The sequence below is a fragment of the Typopeltis vanoorti genome, chromosome 3 (assembly GCF_054136105.1).
Source record: "Typopeltis vanoorti isolate ZY-2024b chromosome 3, IOZ_Tvanoo_1.0, whole genome shotgun sequence".
In the NCBI taxonomy this organism is placed as follows: domain Eukaryota; kingdom Metazoa; phylum Arthropoda; class Arachnida; order Uropygi; family Thelyphonidae; genus Typopeltis; species Typopeltis vanoorti.
The window spans coordinates 62,024,357-62,041,080 of NC_143551.1; the positions used below are offsets into that span (position 1 = coordinate 62,024,357).

The 16,724-nt window shown below is 35.7% G+C and overlaps 1 protein-coding gene across 1 annotated transcript in view; it reads left to right on the forward strand.

Annotated features, from left to right (window-relative positions):
* The window catches only part of LOC150108197 (BAI1-associated protein 3-like), a 709,720-nt gene that overhangs the window by 269,776 nt on the left and 423,220 nt on the right, over positions 1-16,724 (forward strand). Inside the window, exons 10-11 of the mRNA XM_090390426.1 lie at positions 1,382-1,469; positions 7,846-8,052. Coding sequence (XP_090246552.1) covers positions 1,382-1,469; positions 7,846-8,052 — 295 coding nt within the window. The remainder of the gene's footprint in view (positions 1-1,381; positions 1,470-7,845; positions 8,053-16,724) is intronic.

A 16,724-nucleotide genomic window follows, 5' to 3' on the forward strand; every position in this document is an offset into this window, starting at 1 on the left:
CACCTCTGCTGACCACACTGTTGCCCAGCTTCCATAGGTGTCCCCTAGTTCTCCCACCACCAGTTCTGATCTCAAAAATATCCTCTGAATTAATCCTATAGAATCCCTTTAGCAATTTGAATGTCTCAATCATATCTCCCCTTTTCCGCCTATCAACTAGTTTCTGCAACCCACAAATCTTCAACCTGTTCTCATGTGGTTCATTCCATAGACCTGCTATCATCTTAATCACAAAACTGTGCGAATTTATTGTAAAGCTTTAACAGTAACTAAACATAAAATAAAAGCACCAGCTATTTGTTTATTCACGTTGCAGTTAGAATTTGTATGAATAAGTGGGATGCTTTATTTTTATTGGTCGAATGATAATAAAACCGAGGGACTACTACATGATAAAACCACAGGGATGAATTCGGCTGCATTTATTCTCCATTATTTATCGAAATATATTGAATGAAATATTCTTAAAGGTTAAAAATAATTTAAAGATAGTTTGTATATATAATCTTGAAAGTGAAATTTAAATTCTAGAATGTAAAACATCTTGCAATTACATTCTATTTAAAGTAAAGTATTTTTGGGACTCCTCAGTGCTGCTCTGCACAATTTAGCTTCTGTTTACATTTACTGTCACTCATGCTTGAATGAACTATAGAAAACCCCCAACGAAAACGAAACTGATGGTGACGGTTGCATGCAAGTCGGTATAGACTCAGGGAGGGGGGTTCCGAGCGGTTGACCAAATATCTTCTTTAATGGTTCTGGTAGTCGTACTGGTACTTTGCGAAATGGATTCAGCTGTTGAAATTTTCAGCGATTATTTCGTTTAACGCTTTATGTTCGCGCGACACACCTTCGCACTGCAGCCGCCACACTAGCGTGTTGTGACACACAGTTTGGAAAGCTCTGGGTTAGATAATTGATATACATTCTTGCCATGTTTGAAACTAGTTTTTCTTTCACTGGAGATCATTTGAGTTATTCATTCATCCTGAAATATTTGATGTTTAAATTATCAATAACTAATATTTTTACTTTGCTTCAAAATTTCTATACATCTGAACCACAGTTCATAAAAATAGTATTATTTCCAGAATGTTGCTGAATAAACCAATATTTTAATTGCTGAGGATATTTATATTTACATTATGTGGAACTTTCACATCTCTGACTTATGAAAAAACATAATCGAAGTATTATTAAAATAATAGTAAATTTTTGAATAAATTCTATATAATTTTTGTTATGTGTGTAAGCCATGAAAGCTATTTTAATATGTTTAGTACACATGTTCCATTAAAATTATTAACTATTAATTGTATACTAGTTGCATTTAATTCTGTTATTGAATAATTAATTTTTGATTTCTGTCTTTGATCAGATATTTCAAAGAAGTAGCCCAGTCTGCTCGAACTAGCATTGGAGATAATGTTGATGATTTTCTAGGATGTATAAATATTACTCTAGAGGTAAAAATATCTCTAGAATTTAACATATTTTTTGTGCTTAATAATGTAAATTAATATAATATTCTATTTTAAAAGCATTATTACACAATTCTAAATTATCTGAAGGTCCCTGTCACACACAAACAATGGCCATTAAACTGTCTTTTAATTGCTGAGGAATCCTGGTCTTTCCCCCAAAGGGGCTTCATCTATACTGACTGAGCTAAGGAGGCTATATTCAGTTACATGGTATCAATTAAAGAATGGGAAGGATATTCAAGTACTTCATTTAGACATCTTTGATACAATGCTATATCTGAATTTTATTATTATTATTTATATGGGCACTCTATGGAGTTAAAAGACTCATCATGGGAGACCCACTCTATCTGTTAATACAATACCTATCATACATCTTCTTAAACCTATTCACTGTTGGGATGCTCACAACCACCTATGGCAATTCATTCCACTCATTCACCACTCTCCAAGTAAAGAACATAGTCCACACTCTTAGACAATTTCTAAGTGTAACTCCTTGTTCCCCCCCCCCCCCTACTCCCCATGTATTGAAAAACTTTCTTTTATTATAAATTACTAATTGGATTCTATGATAGAATCCATTTAGTAACTTATAAGTTTCTATCATATCCCCTCTCCTCAACCTGTTAGCTAAACTCTGCAACCCACACACACTCTCAGCAGTATGTCCCTAGAGTTTGAAAAAGAAATAAGGTGGAGTAAAATGGATGTGTAGAAAAGTTAGGGCATTATAAGGAAAACTAAGTCAGGGTATGAAAAGAAATTAGCTATGAAAGCTAAAGGCAACCCTCAGGAATTTTATCATTATGCTGTAAGTAAAAGAAAAAAATGAATCTGGAAAAATAACTTTACTGAATACAGATACCTTTGAGTCAGAAGCAGATATGATTGTTGTTCAAATAATCAGTGCTCACTTTGCTAAGATCTGTCAACCAGGTATATGTAACATAACACGCACGCACACACACACGCGCACATATGCGCGCACACACACACGCGCACATATGCGCACACACACACATGCGCACATATGCGCACACACACACATGCGCACACACACACACAGAGTAATACCCTTGGAAAGGATCCTTTCCTTTCCAGAATATCTGATATCTTTCCTCATGTTGATCAGCATTCATTATTAAAAAATATGGAAACAACTACTATGTTACATATTAAGATTGTAATGGTGTAGAATTCTTTCTCTGATATCAGCTAAAATAAATAGGTTCTACACCATTACAATCTTAATGCCACTTTTAAACCACCTATAAAATTATAAAACATATTCAACTCCTCTAAGGATCCTCTTCCTCCATTGGCCCAACATATCTATTGCACCTGTAACTTACCTTATATTAGTGAAACTGGATGCATAATTCCTGTCCATAAAAAAGAACTCAAACAACACATTAAATTTAACAATTTTGGTGAAGCAGGCCTACCAGATCATACTCTTACCACTCTATATCAAATTGACTGGAAAAGTACCTATCTTACATCATACAAAAACCTGGTATGAATGCAAGTTTAAAGAAGCCTGTGAAATTTTTATCAGCCATCCTAATTGTAACAATAATGGTGGCATAAAAATCCCAAGAATTTGGATGGCACACATTCAGCCCAATTAAGTTCAAGTTTTCCAGCAAACCCTTACTTTAGGACTCTAAGCAATAAATTCAGCTCTTACTGGCCACCATCTGTAGTTCTAATTTATGTGAATAATTATGCAAGAGCATGTCGCTCTCTAGCTTAATATATCACTTAATGATTTGTAGCCAAATAGATAATAATAACAAGGACTCCAGCTTTGATGTAGTAAGTTTTTTTTTTAATACTAGAGTCAGGCCAGTAGTTTTGACGGTTTGACCAAATTACTGTGACTTTAGTGCCACTGTAGATTGTAATGTAACTTGTTTCTTTGGATATATGTGTATACCATAGATGATGACCTTGATATGAAGGTCAAACTTTGAGTGATTATTCTCATTTATATTAAACTGAAGTTTTACTGTATATAACATGGTAGTTTCCATGATTTTTTATAATGAATCCTAAAGGAGATTCCAGCACTGTTGCATAACCTGGATAAGAATTCAGCAATAGGAACAGAAGGGATATTAGCACATATATGTTCACGTGAACTGGCTAGGCCCTTCACCTGGTTGTATAATTTGAGTGTCAGCTCAAGAAAGATCCCACGGGAATGGAAAGAATGTATGATTGTTCAGTTGGCCTGACTCTGGTAAGTTGTAAAGTCTGGTGAAAAAATTTATTTATGTGACTATTGACTTATCATTATCTCTGGAGTGCTTTGGTAAAATTGTAGAAAAATTGGTGAACTTCCATACAGAAATGTGTTTGATAGATGAGCTATTCTTTTGTAAGGAACTAGCATAAGTTTACTAGTGAGAGGTCATGTCTGAGCATTTTGCTCATATTTTATAATAATGTTACAGCTGAGTTGGATCCACTATAATACTGTTGGACTTTGCTAGGATATTTGACACATACCACACACAATTTGATATTTGACACATAACAGGCTGCTGCATAAACTGGAGAATATGGGATGGGAATATAAACTATGACTTCAATAAGTGGATAGCTGTATGGACAAGTATCAGAATGTTGTATATGAGGGGTGCGAATCTACCAGATTTATGGTGACTAGTTGTGTATCCCAGGAATCAGTCTTTGGATTTGTTCAATCTATAAGTTTAATTATTGATATTGGGAAGTACCTGATGGGAGATTTTCAATTGTTTAGTGATCATGCAAGGATAGGCAGGTCATACTCAGTGGTATTCAGCACTTACACAATGATTTGAACAGGTGGTACTGTGGGCAAATGATAATATCCTCCTCCTCCTCTATCTCACTAATGCTTATAACTTTTGGTTTCACTACATTTACAATACTATGAATTTCTCACATTGTTTTCCTGATGCCAAAAGCATCGGGGGGGGGGGGATTCATCATCTGTATGAATATTTTATTAAAAGATGAATTAATTTAAAAGAATAAACATTATAATATTCTTTACTGTTTATAATAGGATATTTCATCATGTAGGCATCTGTATATAAAAGGAACATGGTATTTATACATAGTTTAGAAGTATTTGTTATTATTGTTATTATTATTATTGCATCTTCCATGGACTTAGAAGACTCATTTTTGAAAGGCTCATTCAACTAACAACATGTATATCATACTGAATCTTAAAATCCATAATGCTCCTTGCATTAACAACACATAAAAAATCTACTCCTCACACCCCTGTTTATTATACTCTTATATAACTTCCAAGGGTGACCTCTGATTTCTCCCTTTTTGCCTTCTACTCTTTTTATAATCTCATCTGGATTAATCTGATAAAATCCTTTCACTAACTTAAATGTCTCTATCATATCACCTCTTTTCCTCCTATCCACTAAACTCTGCAGTCCATATTTCTTCAACCTCTCTCATAGCCAGCATTCCAAAGTCCTGATATTATCTTAATCACTCTTTTCCAATGTTTCCACATCACACTTAAAACTAGGTGACCAGATTTGAGCACAATAGTCCAAGTGTGGTCTGACCAGTGCTTTATACAGTAACACAACCAGTTCCTTATATGATGTGCAGCCTTTGCAACACTAGCAATATGCCCTTTAAACTTCAGTCTACTATCAACTATCACTCCCAAATCTCGAATCTCATCCACTTCCTGCAGTATGGCACTGTCAATATAGTGCACGGCCTTATATTTCTGCACTCCAAAATGCAACACCTTGCACTTATTAATATTAAACCTACAACCCCACTCCTTTGTCTAAGTCAAAAGTCTCTTCAAATCTTCCTAAAGGGAATTAACATCAGCAGCAGGACTTATACTTCTCCCCAACTTTGCACCATAAGCAAACAGCTGAAGATCCCCACTCAGTCCACGTGATACAGGGTGGTCCAAAATGTACCTACCAAATTTAATGCTGTATTATTCCTGAACAAGGAGGCATACAAATATCATCCAAAGTGTATTAAGGTCTATATCTTATGCCATTTATATTACATGTTCAATATGTTAACCTTCCACCTCAATGATCTTTTGCAATCGTATCACAAAATTCTTCACCACCTTGTGGAGAATGTCTGATGGAATAGCCAATATTTCATGCTCGTTAGATGACTTTAGCTCCTCCAAAGTCTTTGGATTGATGGCTATAATGTGTCAGTAAAGTTTTTTCTAATTATATCAGCTAATTGCAGAGAAAATTATATATAAACTTGGTAAGTACATTTTGGACCATCTGTATATTGTTTACAAACAAGTTAAACAGCTGGGGCCCGAGAACAGAATCCTGGTTACACTTCTTTTTTTGAGACACTGCTCCATCATACACAACCTGCTGGTATCTTTCAGAGACAGAGCCAATCTCTGATCCATCTAATCAACATACTATCTATTCCCATCCTCTGCAGTTTGTACACCAATTTATCATAAGGTAGTCTATCAAACGCTTCTACAAAATTCAAGAATATCACTGTATATGACTCTCCCTTATTCAATACACTTGTCATCTTGTCATAAAATGCAAGTAAATTGCTAAAACAGGACCTACCCTCTAAAAATCCATGCTGACCATCATAAAGAATGCTAAGTCCATCAACACAATCCTGTATTCTATTCCTAACCAATCTCTCTGACACCTTGACCACAACTGCAGTTATACAAACTGGTCTATAATTGGATCTGTCCTAGAACCATGCTTGTGGAGTGATACTATTTTGCCTTCTTTCCACTCCTTAGGAAACCCCCTACCCACAGCAAGACTTTCATTAAATAACCAGGTTAAAGGTATAGCCAACTGTGGTGCACATTCCTTAAGAATAAGTGGTGATATGTCATACATTCCCACAGCCTTATTAACCACCTTACCGGCCATTATGGATCAAATATGCATCCCCATATGCTTCATATCTATCATATATTTCAATGTAATATCAATAATTTTACAGTTTTAATATGCACTTCACATCCATGATAACTTTGACGTCTATAGACGTCTTGGCTGGTAGCGTGGTTAACATCTAACCCAATTAACACCTGAAACACCTCTGATTCTTTCACTTCCAATTCTCCTAATACTTGCCTCCCTTCTATATATTGCACTGCATCATCTATACCAGTATGATATATGCTGATAAAGTGCTTGTTCAATAATTCCACTATCCTTTGCAACTGTTATTTTGCTGCCATGGCTATTCACCAGTGTTAACCTGCCATAATTATTTTTTCCCTTGCTTGCCCATATTGCAGAAAAATTCGCTTGAGTTAACCTTGGACTGACCAGCCAATCTCCTCTCATACTGCACCTTTTCTTTCTTTACCATGCTTGCCACCTTACTTTTCATAGATATGACACCATCAACTGTCTTGTACCTCTTCCATAGCATTTTCTTTTCCAGTACAGCTTTCTAGATTTCTCTGTTCATCCATTTCTGCTCTATTTACTTCTTAACCCTTGGTATGCAGTTATATGTTGCTTTTGTCAGATACTGCCTTGAGTTTCCATGTATTGTCAACATCTTTTTCACTCGGCTCATCTACCCAGTGTACTGATGCTAACTGACTACAGAGCTTCCTATAATCACCCACTTTATACTTCCACATATATCCATTTTTAGCAGTAACCTTTTTCTTGTTTTGCCACTTCCCAAACAAGTACCTCATAATCATTCTCACCAACTGGTAGTAGTATCAGCACCTCATTAACAACTACATCTTGTGAAGTTATCATCATATCCAAAACATTAAAGACTCTAGTTGCTTCAGTGACATGCTTCTTAAGAGATTTATCTCTCAGAAATTCCACAAACTTGCTCTTCTTGTTTCCATATACTATCTCCTCCTTCCCTTCTACATTCCTATAATTAATGTCTTCCATCAGAATCACCTTCTTTTTTACATGTCCAACTAATTTGCCTAAACATTTCACAATCAGTATTCTCTGCATTCCCTGCTCTATAACAGCATCTTATCAGATATACTAGCCAGATATGTAACAGGTAACATATCTGATAAGATATGTTACCTGTTGATTTCAACTTCACACCCCACAGACTCAAAATCTGTGCATGCAGTATCAACTTCCACACTTTGTGGACACAATCATTAACAGCGCCCTCTCCCCTTTTCACATTTCTATCCTTCCAGAAAATTATATATCCTTCTATTTTTTTCTTGACATCACATCCTTGTCAGACAACCAAGTTTCACTTATTCATAATATATTTGTATGCATATTACATGAAAACATACATTAATTAAAAACATGAACATTATAATGTTCTTTACTATTTACAATAGGATATTCCATCATCAGGTGTGGACAAGTGGTTTTCTTTACATGGAAGATCATACCGTTCTAATATTCAGGGCCAGATCCATATTAGGCTTCATTTAGGAACCAGAGAGGATCGTGGTTCAAAAGATGTAGATGATAACTGGAGAGAAGTTGTGGAACATCAACAGCTGCTTTGGATATTTATTCAGCATGAGCTTTCACAGCACAAGGTTAACTATATGGGGTACTTTTATTCTGGATTTGGTTGGTAGTAAGAATTATTTTCATATTTATAAAGAGCAGTTTTAGAAATATTTAGATAAAAAAGGTAATATATCAGAAAGCTGTAACTTTAATTTTTTTTTTTTTTTTTTTTTTGAAGTATGAATAAATTTTAGTTTTTAAAATAAGTTATATTCATTAATTATCACCTTATATTTCGCATATAAGGTGAATATTAGTAGTATATGAAAGTGGAGTTTCAGGGAAATTTGGATTACTCTCTTCTTTGAGTGAAATGAGAATATCTCTGTGTCAAATGATCAGTACATTAAAACGAAGGTACACCAACTTATTACCATTCTTGAAGTTGTCAGCTCTGTTAACCTGTGAATGAATTAAAGAAAAGATAATTAATTAAGCATACAGTTTAATTAAAGTAAATTAAAATAAATAAGGGCTGATTTAAAGGTCAAATAATAGATAACTGGGAGTAGACCTTCAAAACAGTCTACCAGGAATGTGAAGAATTGAATAGGGCTGAATCATTCATCAACCATATTGAATTCTCTATTAGCTAAAACTAAAAGTGTGATGACAGCATAAATCTAAATTTAATTTATCTTTATGGAACAACAAAGGCAGGTTAACCACACATCTGTCAGGGCTAATTAAGCATACCTCTATCAGAGAACTAAGTTAAAGAATAAAAAGGTAGCTACTGAAGCAAACAACCTCCACAGATAGACAATACCATCTTATTATAATTAGTGTTACCAAGACAAAGGAAAAAGGCTAAAGCAGCTGATATCCTTCTAAATGATAGTTATAAAATGATGTATTCCGACTGTATAGATTTGGGAAAGGAAGATAAATAGGAAGATTAAAAAATGAATTTCTTGTTTGAGAAATAGCAAAAAATATTGTTTAGTACCACATTATTCAGCTAGTTCTGTAGTAGTTTCAAAACATCATAAAATGACATTATATGTCATTTTATGATGTTTTGTTTTTAAATTTTGTTGGTTTGGGTTATTTTTGTGTGGTTAACCGCTGTCACTTAAAATCTTAAAAATTATGCCTATACATCAGCAGTCAAAAAGAAGATCAAGTTTTGTCTTTGCCTAGCACAGCTTACCCTAAGCTAAAGTATGTGCAGTTTTTTAATGTATAAAGTAAATTTGAAAGGATATTGGAATGGCTTAGCTTGAATGCAGCATTTGAATGGTTTTGTGTTGGACATTTAGAGAAACTGTTATATGGTGAGAGAGAGAGAGCATAGATGTTTTTTTAAGCATAGGCATAGATGAGGGGGAGAGAGAGAGAGAGAGAGAGAGAGATTAAGAAATGTAAGAAGCAAGTTATAGAAAGAAAGCAGGAAGATAGATAAGAAGGTGGATAAGAAACAGTAGAAGCAGGTTGTGGAAACACTGTGAGAAGGTGGGTACTGATGGATGATAAGTCAATAAGAAAGAGGTTGTGGAAGGACAATAAGAAGGTGGGAACAAGGATGAAAGAGGGCAAGGCAAAGTGAGAGAAAGCATGAGAGTAAGGAGCAGAGAAATGAGAGTGATCTGGAAATTTTTTTCTTAATCTTTTATCCAAACATGAACTAAAATATGTTGTGACGGAAGCAGTGGTGTGTAAAGAGGGGTCCCATTTCAGATAAGTTTTTTGAAATAATTAATAGTATATAAGTGTGTATTCATGAGTAAGGATTGCTGTCAAGGTTGTGTTATTAGTGTGTGGGATTTTTCATTTAAGTTTATTTATGAATTCGTTGAAATTAGAGCTTAGTATAGTAACTGGTGAAGGAAAGATGCTGGCGGCTTTGTTCGTGCAGGAATTCAATTTCGATTTCAGTCGTTTCATGAAATGTGAAGTGTGCTATATGTAATCGTTTGAGTATATAGATAAATTGTGGATATTTAAGGCAGATAGAAAGAGGGTGTGTGCAAAGTATGATCTGAATGAGGATTTGATGAGTACTAATATGTTGATAACTGAATGTGTTAGTAGCGAGAATGCAGCGAGGAGGATGAGTGCTCATCTGATATAAAAGGACAGTGTAAAAGAGTAGCAAAAAATGTTAAAAAGTTTGAAAAGGAGAATGAGCAATCAGAGAAAATTAACAATCAATGGTAAGAAAGACGAAAGTGATTCAAATGTGGCAGAAGTTAAAAAACAATGTGCAGTTAAAGATAAGGTGGTGAGCGGTGTTGACTGCTAACAAGCTTGCATGGCTGGCAACAAAATTGAGAGAATGAATGAGAGCAAAAATATGACACATGATTTGAGAGTTGAGTCGGTTAAGATGAGGCAAAAGATGAAATGGATGCAGAATGAAGTTAAAAAAATTTGCGATATGTATGGAAGAGTGAAAATGATGAAAATGAATAATACTGGTATAAAAGAGGTAACAAAAGATGAAAGAGTGGCATCGTATGGTGATTCAATTATTAAAAGTGTGCTGGACGAGAGGATCTGCAAAGTTTGTTTTACTGGAGGTAGAATGAGTGGAGTAATTGAAGCATTGGATATGAGAAATAAGCAAGCAGAAGAGTTGGTAGTTGTAATTGGTACAAATAACTTAACTGCGAACAAAAAAAAAGTCAAATTGGATATCAGAAAGTTGTTGAAATGGATAAAAGAGAATACTGTGATAGGAAGGGTAGCAAGCATGTTGCCCAGGTATGACAGTGGTGAGATGAGGCAGAGAGCAAGGATTATGAATAATATGTTAGCAGAAATGTGTGAGGAGAAAGGAGTGCAGTTTTTCAATGTGTGGAATGAATTTGAAGGACAAAGTGAACTGTATAGTAGTGATGGACTGCATTTGAATGGTTTTGGTGTGAGTCACTTGGAGAGACAGCTGCTGGAAGTTAAATGACTATAGAGAATGAATCTGATCAAGTGGGAAGCAATCTGGAAGAATGGTAGAGTAAGACAGGAGAGATTGGAGAGGTGGTCATGAATGAATAAGTGTGTGGCATGAGTATAGAGAATGAGAGAACAGGTGTGCAAGACAGACAAGTAAAGAGGGGAGGCTCAGGGTGGACTGAGGAACACAGCATGAGAAAGGTAGATGCTCCAAAAGGATGTGAAGGCATGTGCAGACACAAATGGAAGGGGGATGATTTGGGATCAAGGAAAAACATTTGGATTTGAAGAAGGTTCTAAGATGAATAAGGAGAAAAAGAAATGGCTCGAGTTAAGCATGGAGGAGTCGCATCAAATAAGTGGTATCATTGTAACTAGCTACAGATCCAGGAATAAGCTGCTGTGTTTGTATACAAATGCTAGACGTGTAAGAAGCAAGGTAAATAAAAAGGTTGCATAAATTGAGTCTGTTCACCCAAAAACTGTTGGAATAAATGACACATAGTTGGATGAGGATGGCATCCTGACAGGAATAGAGATGGAAGGATATAATATGTTTTGTGAGTATAGAAAGGGTAAAAAGGGAGGTGGAGTGCTATTGGTAATAGAGAAAGCATTATGTCCAAACAAAGTAGAAATGCAAAAAGGAAATAGTGCTAGCAGTTTTGAGTCAGTATGGTGTGAGATAGAGGTGAATAGAATGATATACTTTGTCAGATGTTGTTATAGACCTGGTAATGTGGATGGTAGTGACTATGAAATGTAGAATCAAATTCTTCTTCTTCTTCATGTAGCTTCCTAAGTGAGAGGGTGCAGCACGATGTACTTCCAGTTCTCTCTGTTGGTGGCTTTCCTTTTTGTTTCTGCATGTCCATGATCTTATGTCTTCAAGCCATGTCCTTCATTTTATGTCTCTTGATCCCATAATTTTCCCATAATTTTTCCTTCTAAAACTGTTAGCTCTGTCCTGCTGAACTTCTCAGTACATGTCCTGCCAATCTTATCAAATTAGCAAACAAATAAGAAAATAGTGATCATTATGGGCTATTTTAATTATGGCAGTATAGGCTGGGATGATGAGATAGAAACTGGAAGTAAAGAAAATGAGTTTCTTGAGTTTTTGAGGGAAAACTACCTCAGACAGTATGTAACAGAGGCTAATGAGGATTGAGAGTCTTGGATTTGATCATCTCATCAGAGGATGTAGTTATAAATCAGGTGTGAAATCACCCTCCAGTTGGTGAGAGTGACTATGAAGTGATTACCTGGGTGGTTGCCAGCAGTGTGAGCACTCTTGTGAGAGAAGGGTATATGTGGAACTACAAGGCTGGTGATTATGAGGAGCTCAGGAGACAGCTTGCAGCTATAGCATGGAATGAGGAGTTAGCTAGAAAAGAGATCAATACAGCTTTGAGGCTATTCAAGAGCTGTCTAGTAGAAGCAGTGTCTAAATGTATTAAAAGGGTCAGAAAGTTAAATGAGGTAGGTAAATGAAATGGATGAATGGAAGAGATTAACACTTTCATTGCCAAGCTGAAAATTGGAATTTTATGTGGTGGCCAAATTTTTTTAATTTTTTTATTTAGTTAGCGACGTCCACGCGATAACGCGTGATCGGCCGTTTGGTGAGAACTCGCATCACGTGATCGTGCGATATCGTTCATTGCCAAGCTGAAAATTGGAATTTCGTGTGGTGGCCAAATGTTTTAAATTTTTTCATTTGGTTAGCGACGACCACGCGATAACGCGTGATCGGCCGTTTGGTGAGGACTCGCATCAGGTGATCGTGCGATTGGCAATGAACGTGTTAAAGAAAATTAAAAAAGAAGAAGGTTAAAGAAAATTAAAGAAAAGAAAAATGGAAGAGATTAAGCATGTGAAACAGAGTTTAAACACATTATGGAGGCAGCATAAGAGAAGTGGTAATAGCCAATTCCATGAGGATTACAAAGACCAGGCAAGGATGATTTGGTTGGTAAGGGTAGCAAAAGTGAAGTATAATCACTTTTGCAGATAATCAGCAGTTATCTAATGAAGTCAAAAAGAACCCCAGGGAGTTATAGCCAGCAAAAAAAAAAAAAAAAAAAAAAAGAATGATTATGGAAGGATGAAATTGATTCAAGAAAATGGTATGAGGATAACTTCTGCAGAAGATATAGTGGAGGTATTTAATATTTCATAAAGGTCTTTCATTCTTGTGAATGTGACATCATGGAGAGTTTGGGAGCAGTTGATGATGGGGAAGGAGAGACTGACTGTAAGTGAGCAAGAGGTATATGGGGAATTGAGCAAACTTGATATTAATAAGGCTGTGGGACTTGATAATATATCACCATGTATTCTGAAGGAATGTGTCAGGGAGTTGGCATTTGCATTGACTATTTTTTTAATATAGGTCTTGCATTGGATTGAGTTCCAAAGGAGTGGAAGGAGGGCAAGATTGTGGCACTTCATAAGGGAGGTGATAGAACTAAGGCATCAAATTATAGGCCTATATGTGTGTCAGGTGTTGTGGTTAAGTTGTTGGAGAAGCCAGTGAGAACTAGGATCCAGAATTAGGATGACAACAGTGGTATTATCTTTGATGGACAGCATGGATTTGCTAAAGGTCATGTTTTAGTAATCTACTTACTTATTATAATAAGGTGACGGCTTACTTGGGCAAAGGAGAGGGATATATAGTAGTATACTTAGATTTTGCAAAGGCTTTTGATAGATTGCCACATGATAAATTAATAGTCAAACTAGAGCAGATGGGGTTGGATATTATATTAGTGCATTGGATCGGAGACAGGCTATCTGACAGGTAACAACAAGTTGTATATGGGGGAGCAATATCCCAGAAGAGGAAAGTCACTAGTAGTGTGCCTCAGGGATCAGTTTTAGGGTCATTGCTGTTTTACCTGTATGTTAATGATATTGGCAAAGATTTGGATGAGGATATTCATTTGTTTTGCAGATGATGCAAAGTTGGGAATAACTATGAAGAGTAGAGATAATGTTGTTGTTGCCTTACAAGAAGACTTGAATAGATTGAATGAATAGGTGTGGGAATGGGCTTGCAGGTTCAACATTGCAACATGTAAGGTTTAAAAATTTGGAAAACGAAGATGGGATGTAGAATTTATGCTTGGTGAGGATATACTATTGGAGGTGGAGGAAGTAAGAGATCTTGGGGTAATAGTGGATAAGGATCTTAAATTTAGGGGACACATTGCCAAAATTGTGAGGCCAACACAAAGAATTCTGGGAATGATGCAGAGGACACTGACTTGTAGAAGTAAGGAGATTCTTGTTCCATTGTATAAGGCTCTGATTAGTCCATACTTGGACTACTGTGTGCAGATTTGCTCACCTGATTTTTAAAAGAATGAAGAGATGTTCTAAATGGTCCAGAGGCAATTGACTAAATTAGTTTCTGATCTTTGGAATGTTGAATACAAGGAAATGTTAAGAAGATGCAATTTGCAGAGTTCTAGTGGATAGGAGGAAGAGGGGTGGTATGATAGAGACCTACAAGTTAGTAAGGGGTTTTTATATGATCAATGTTGAAGAGGTTTTGTAGAAAACCAGGGGTCATCCCTGGAAGCTGTATAAGGAGAATGCGAGCAGGGAGTGAGAAACAGGTTTTTTGCATGCAGAGTTGTGAATGATTGGAATGCTTTGCCTGAAAGGCTGGTGTATGCAGAGAATTTGATTGTGTTTAAGCATATTATGATGAGCTGTGTGTTTGACAAAAGGACCTCCTAGATGAGTCTTTCATTCCATGGGGTCTTGGAATAATAATAATAAAAAAAAACAAAAACATTTTCATGTGAAGTATCTTCACAAGGTCCCCTCAGTGGGAACTAGATCCAGGAAGATACTAAGGTTAAATCAGTGCAGAAATAATATATCTTCCACTTGTATTTTAATATGATGATGTGTCATTTTATTTGTAAAATGGCACATCATCATGGTAAATGTCTGGTTAACTTTAGGGCTTCTCTGGAAACTTTCCTGAGCTTCTTCCAAAACAGCATTGGCGGCATGTGGCCTTCCTGTTGACCTTGGATGATGCACAAAAACAGTCTGTTTCCACAAAATTGTTGTGCCATGTGTAGATCGTGTGCCTACTAAGAGGATCTTTGCCATATTGTGTGCAGAAATTTCTCTGAACTTGTGTTACAGACTTCGTTTTCTCAAACCAAAACACACAATGTGTTTACTCTGCACCATCAAAAGTTGCCACTTTCAAATGCCATGATGTATCACACCATCTAGTGTTGTCATTTGGTAATAAAATAATGTGACCAAAAATTGATGTGTTTCATCACATTATGACACTCACTCAGCTTTTGTAGTCTTCCGAGTTATTCTCTGTTCTCCTGCAAAGTTGTATATACACTCTTTTGTAACATCCTATATGGTGTATATCATCTTGACTTTGGTTTTCAAAATGTTCTGGTTTCGACTTCTGCATTTAGTCAACCTTGGGATCCTCCTGGTGTGGCTCCCACTGATGAGACCTCAGTCAAGGTTGAAATCAATCTGAGTAGTGGTCCTTCCCATACTGCATATCATTTTATTATATAAAAAGGTAATGCATGCTTTGCATTATGAGATACTAAGGCAGTTGATGTGATGTCATTGGCTATTATATACAAGTTGCCCAGTTGTGAAGATGCAGGCTCGAATTCTACCAAGGGCATGGATGTTTGTGATTGTTTGTCTTTCACTTTCATACATTCATTCATGCAACTATATAAACACTCTCCCAAGATAACCTTTCTCTCCTAATAACCTTTCTGTCTTTACTTATCAATTTGTTCTTCAGCATCCAAGTTGGCTTTATTTTGCCAACTTGCAATATGTTTTTTGAATTTCAAATCTCTTATCCCCAGTGGTGAGCTATAAGGGGCTCGCGCAAGCCCTTTGTTAAATTTTTCTCAAATTTGCAAGCCCCTTATTCTTCTTGTTTACTTTTTTATTTTTTCAAAAAAAAATTTTTTTTTGAAACATATTAAGCTACAAACTCATACGGTAATCTAACAAAAATTAGTCTATTCGGCAGTGTATAGATTATTTGGAATTATTGTTTCAACTCCTCTATAACGAATGCACCCAAGTTTGAAAATAAAATAAGTGCATGCTATCTTTACCCTCTCCCTTCTGGTAGCCAATCGTATGGTAAAAGCAGTAGCCAATCAAATGTTTTATAAAAGATTATAAAAGATTTCATTCTTATTATATTTTGATAGCTAAAAAATGTTTTTCTTATGCAAGATAAATTAACACAGTTGATTGTATGCAAATATTTCATGTTTAGATCATGAAATATTTGTTTAAAAATGATAACCTTTAGAGGTTGATTGTCCTCTCATATATTTTGATTGGAATTTGTACACAAGCTGTATTAAAAGTTTTGGTGTGAAATACGGCTTTTTTTTTTTTTTTTTGCTTGATGATGCGAGCCCTTTGTTAAAATTTCCATAGCTCACCACTGCCTATCCCCCCCCCCCAATCCCTAGCTTCATCAATTTCCTGTAAATTAGTACCATCAATGTGATACGAAGTATGTAATCTGGGAAGAAAAGCTTTCTTCCCAGATTACATAGATTTTCCCAAAGTACGGTAATGCACTTTGGGAAAAGTACATTACCGTACATTTTACAACATTGAATTGACAACCATTGTCCTTTGCCCACACTGCCAATTTATTTAAATCATCCTGGAAGATATCTACATCACCTTTATCAACTGTTGTCCTCCCTAAGTTTGCATCATAATTGCAAACAACTGAATATCCCCTTTCAAATCTTCT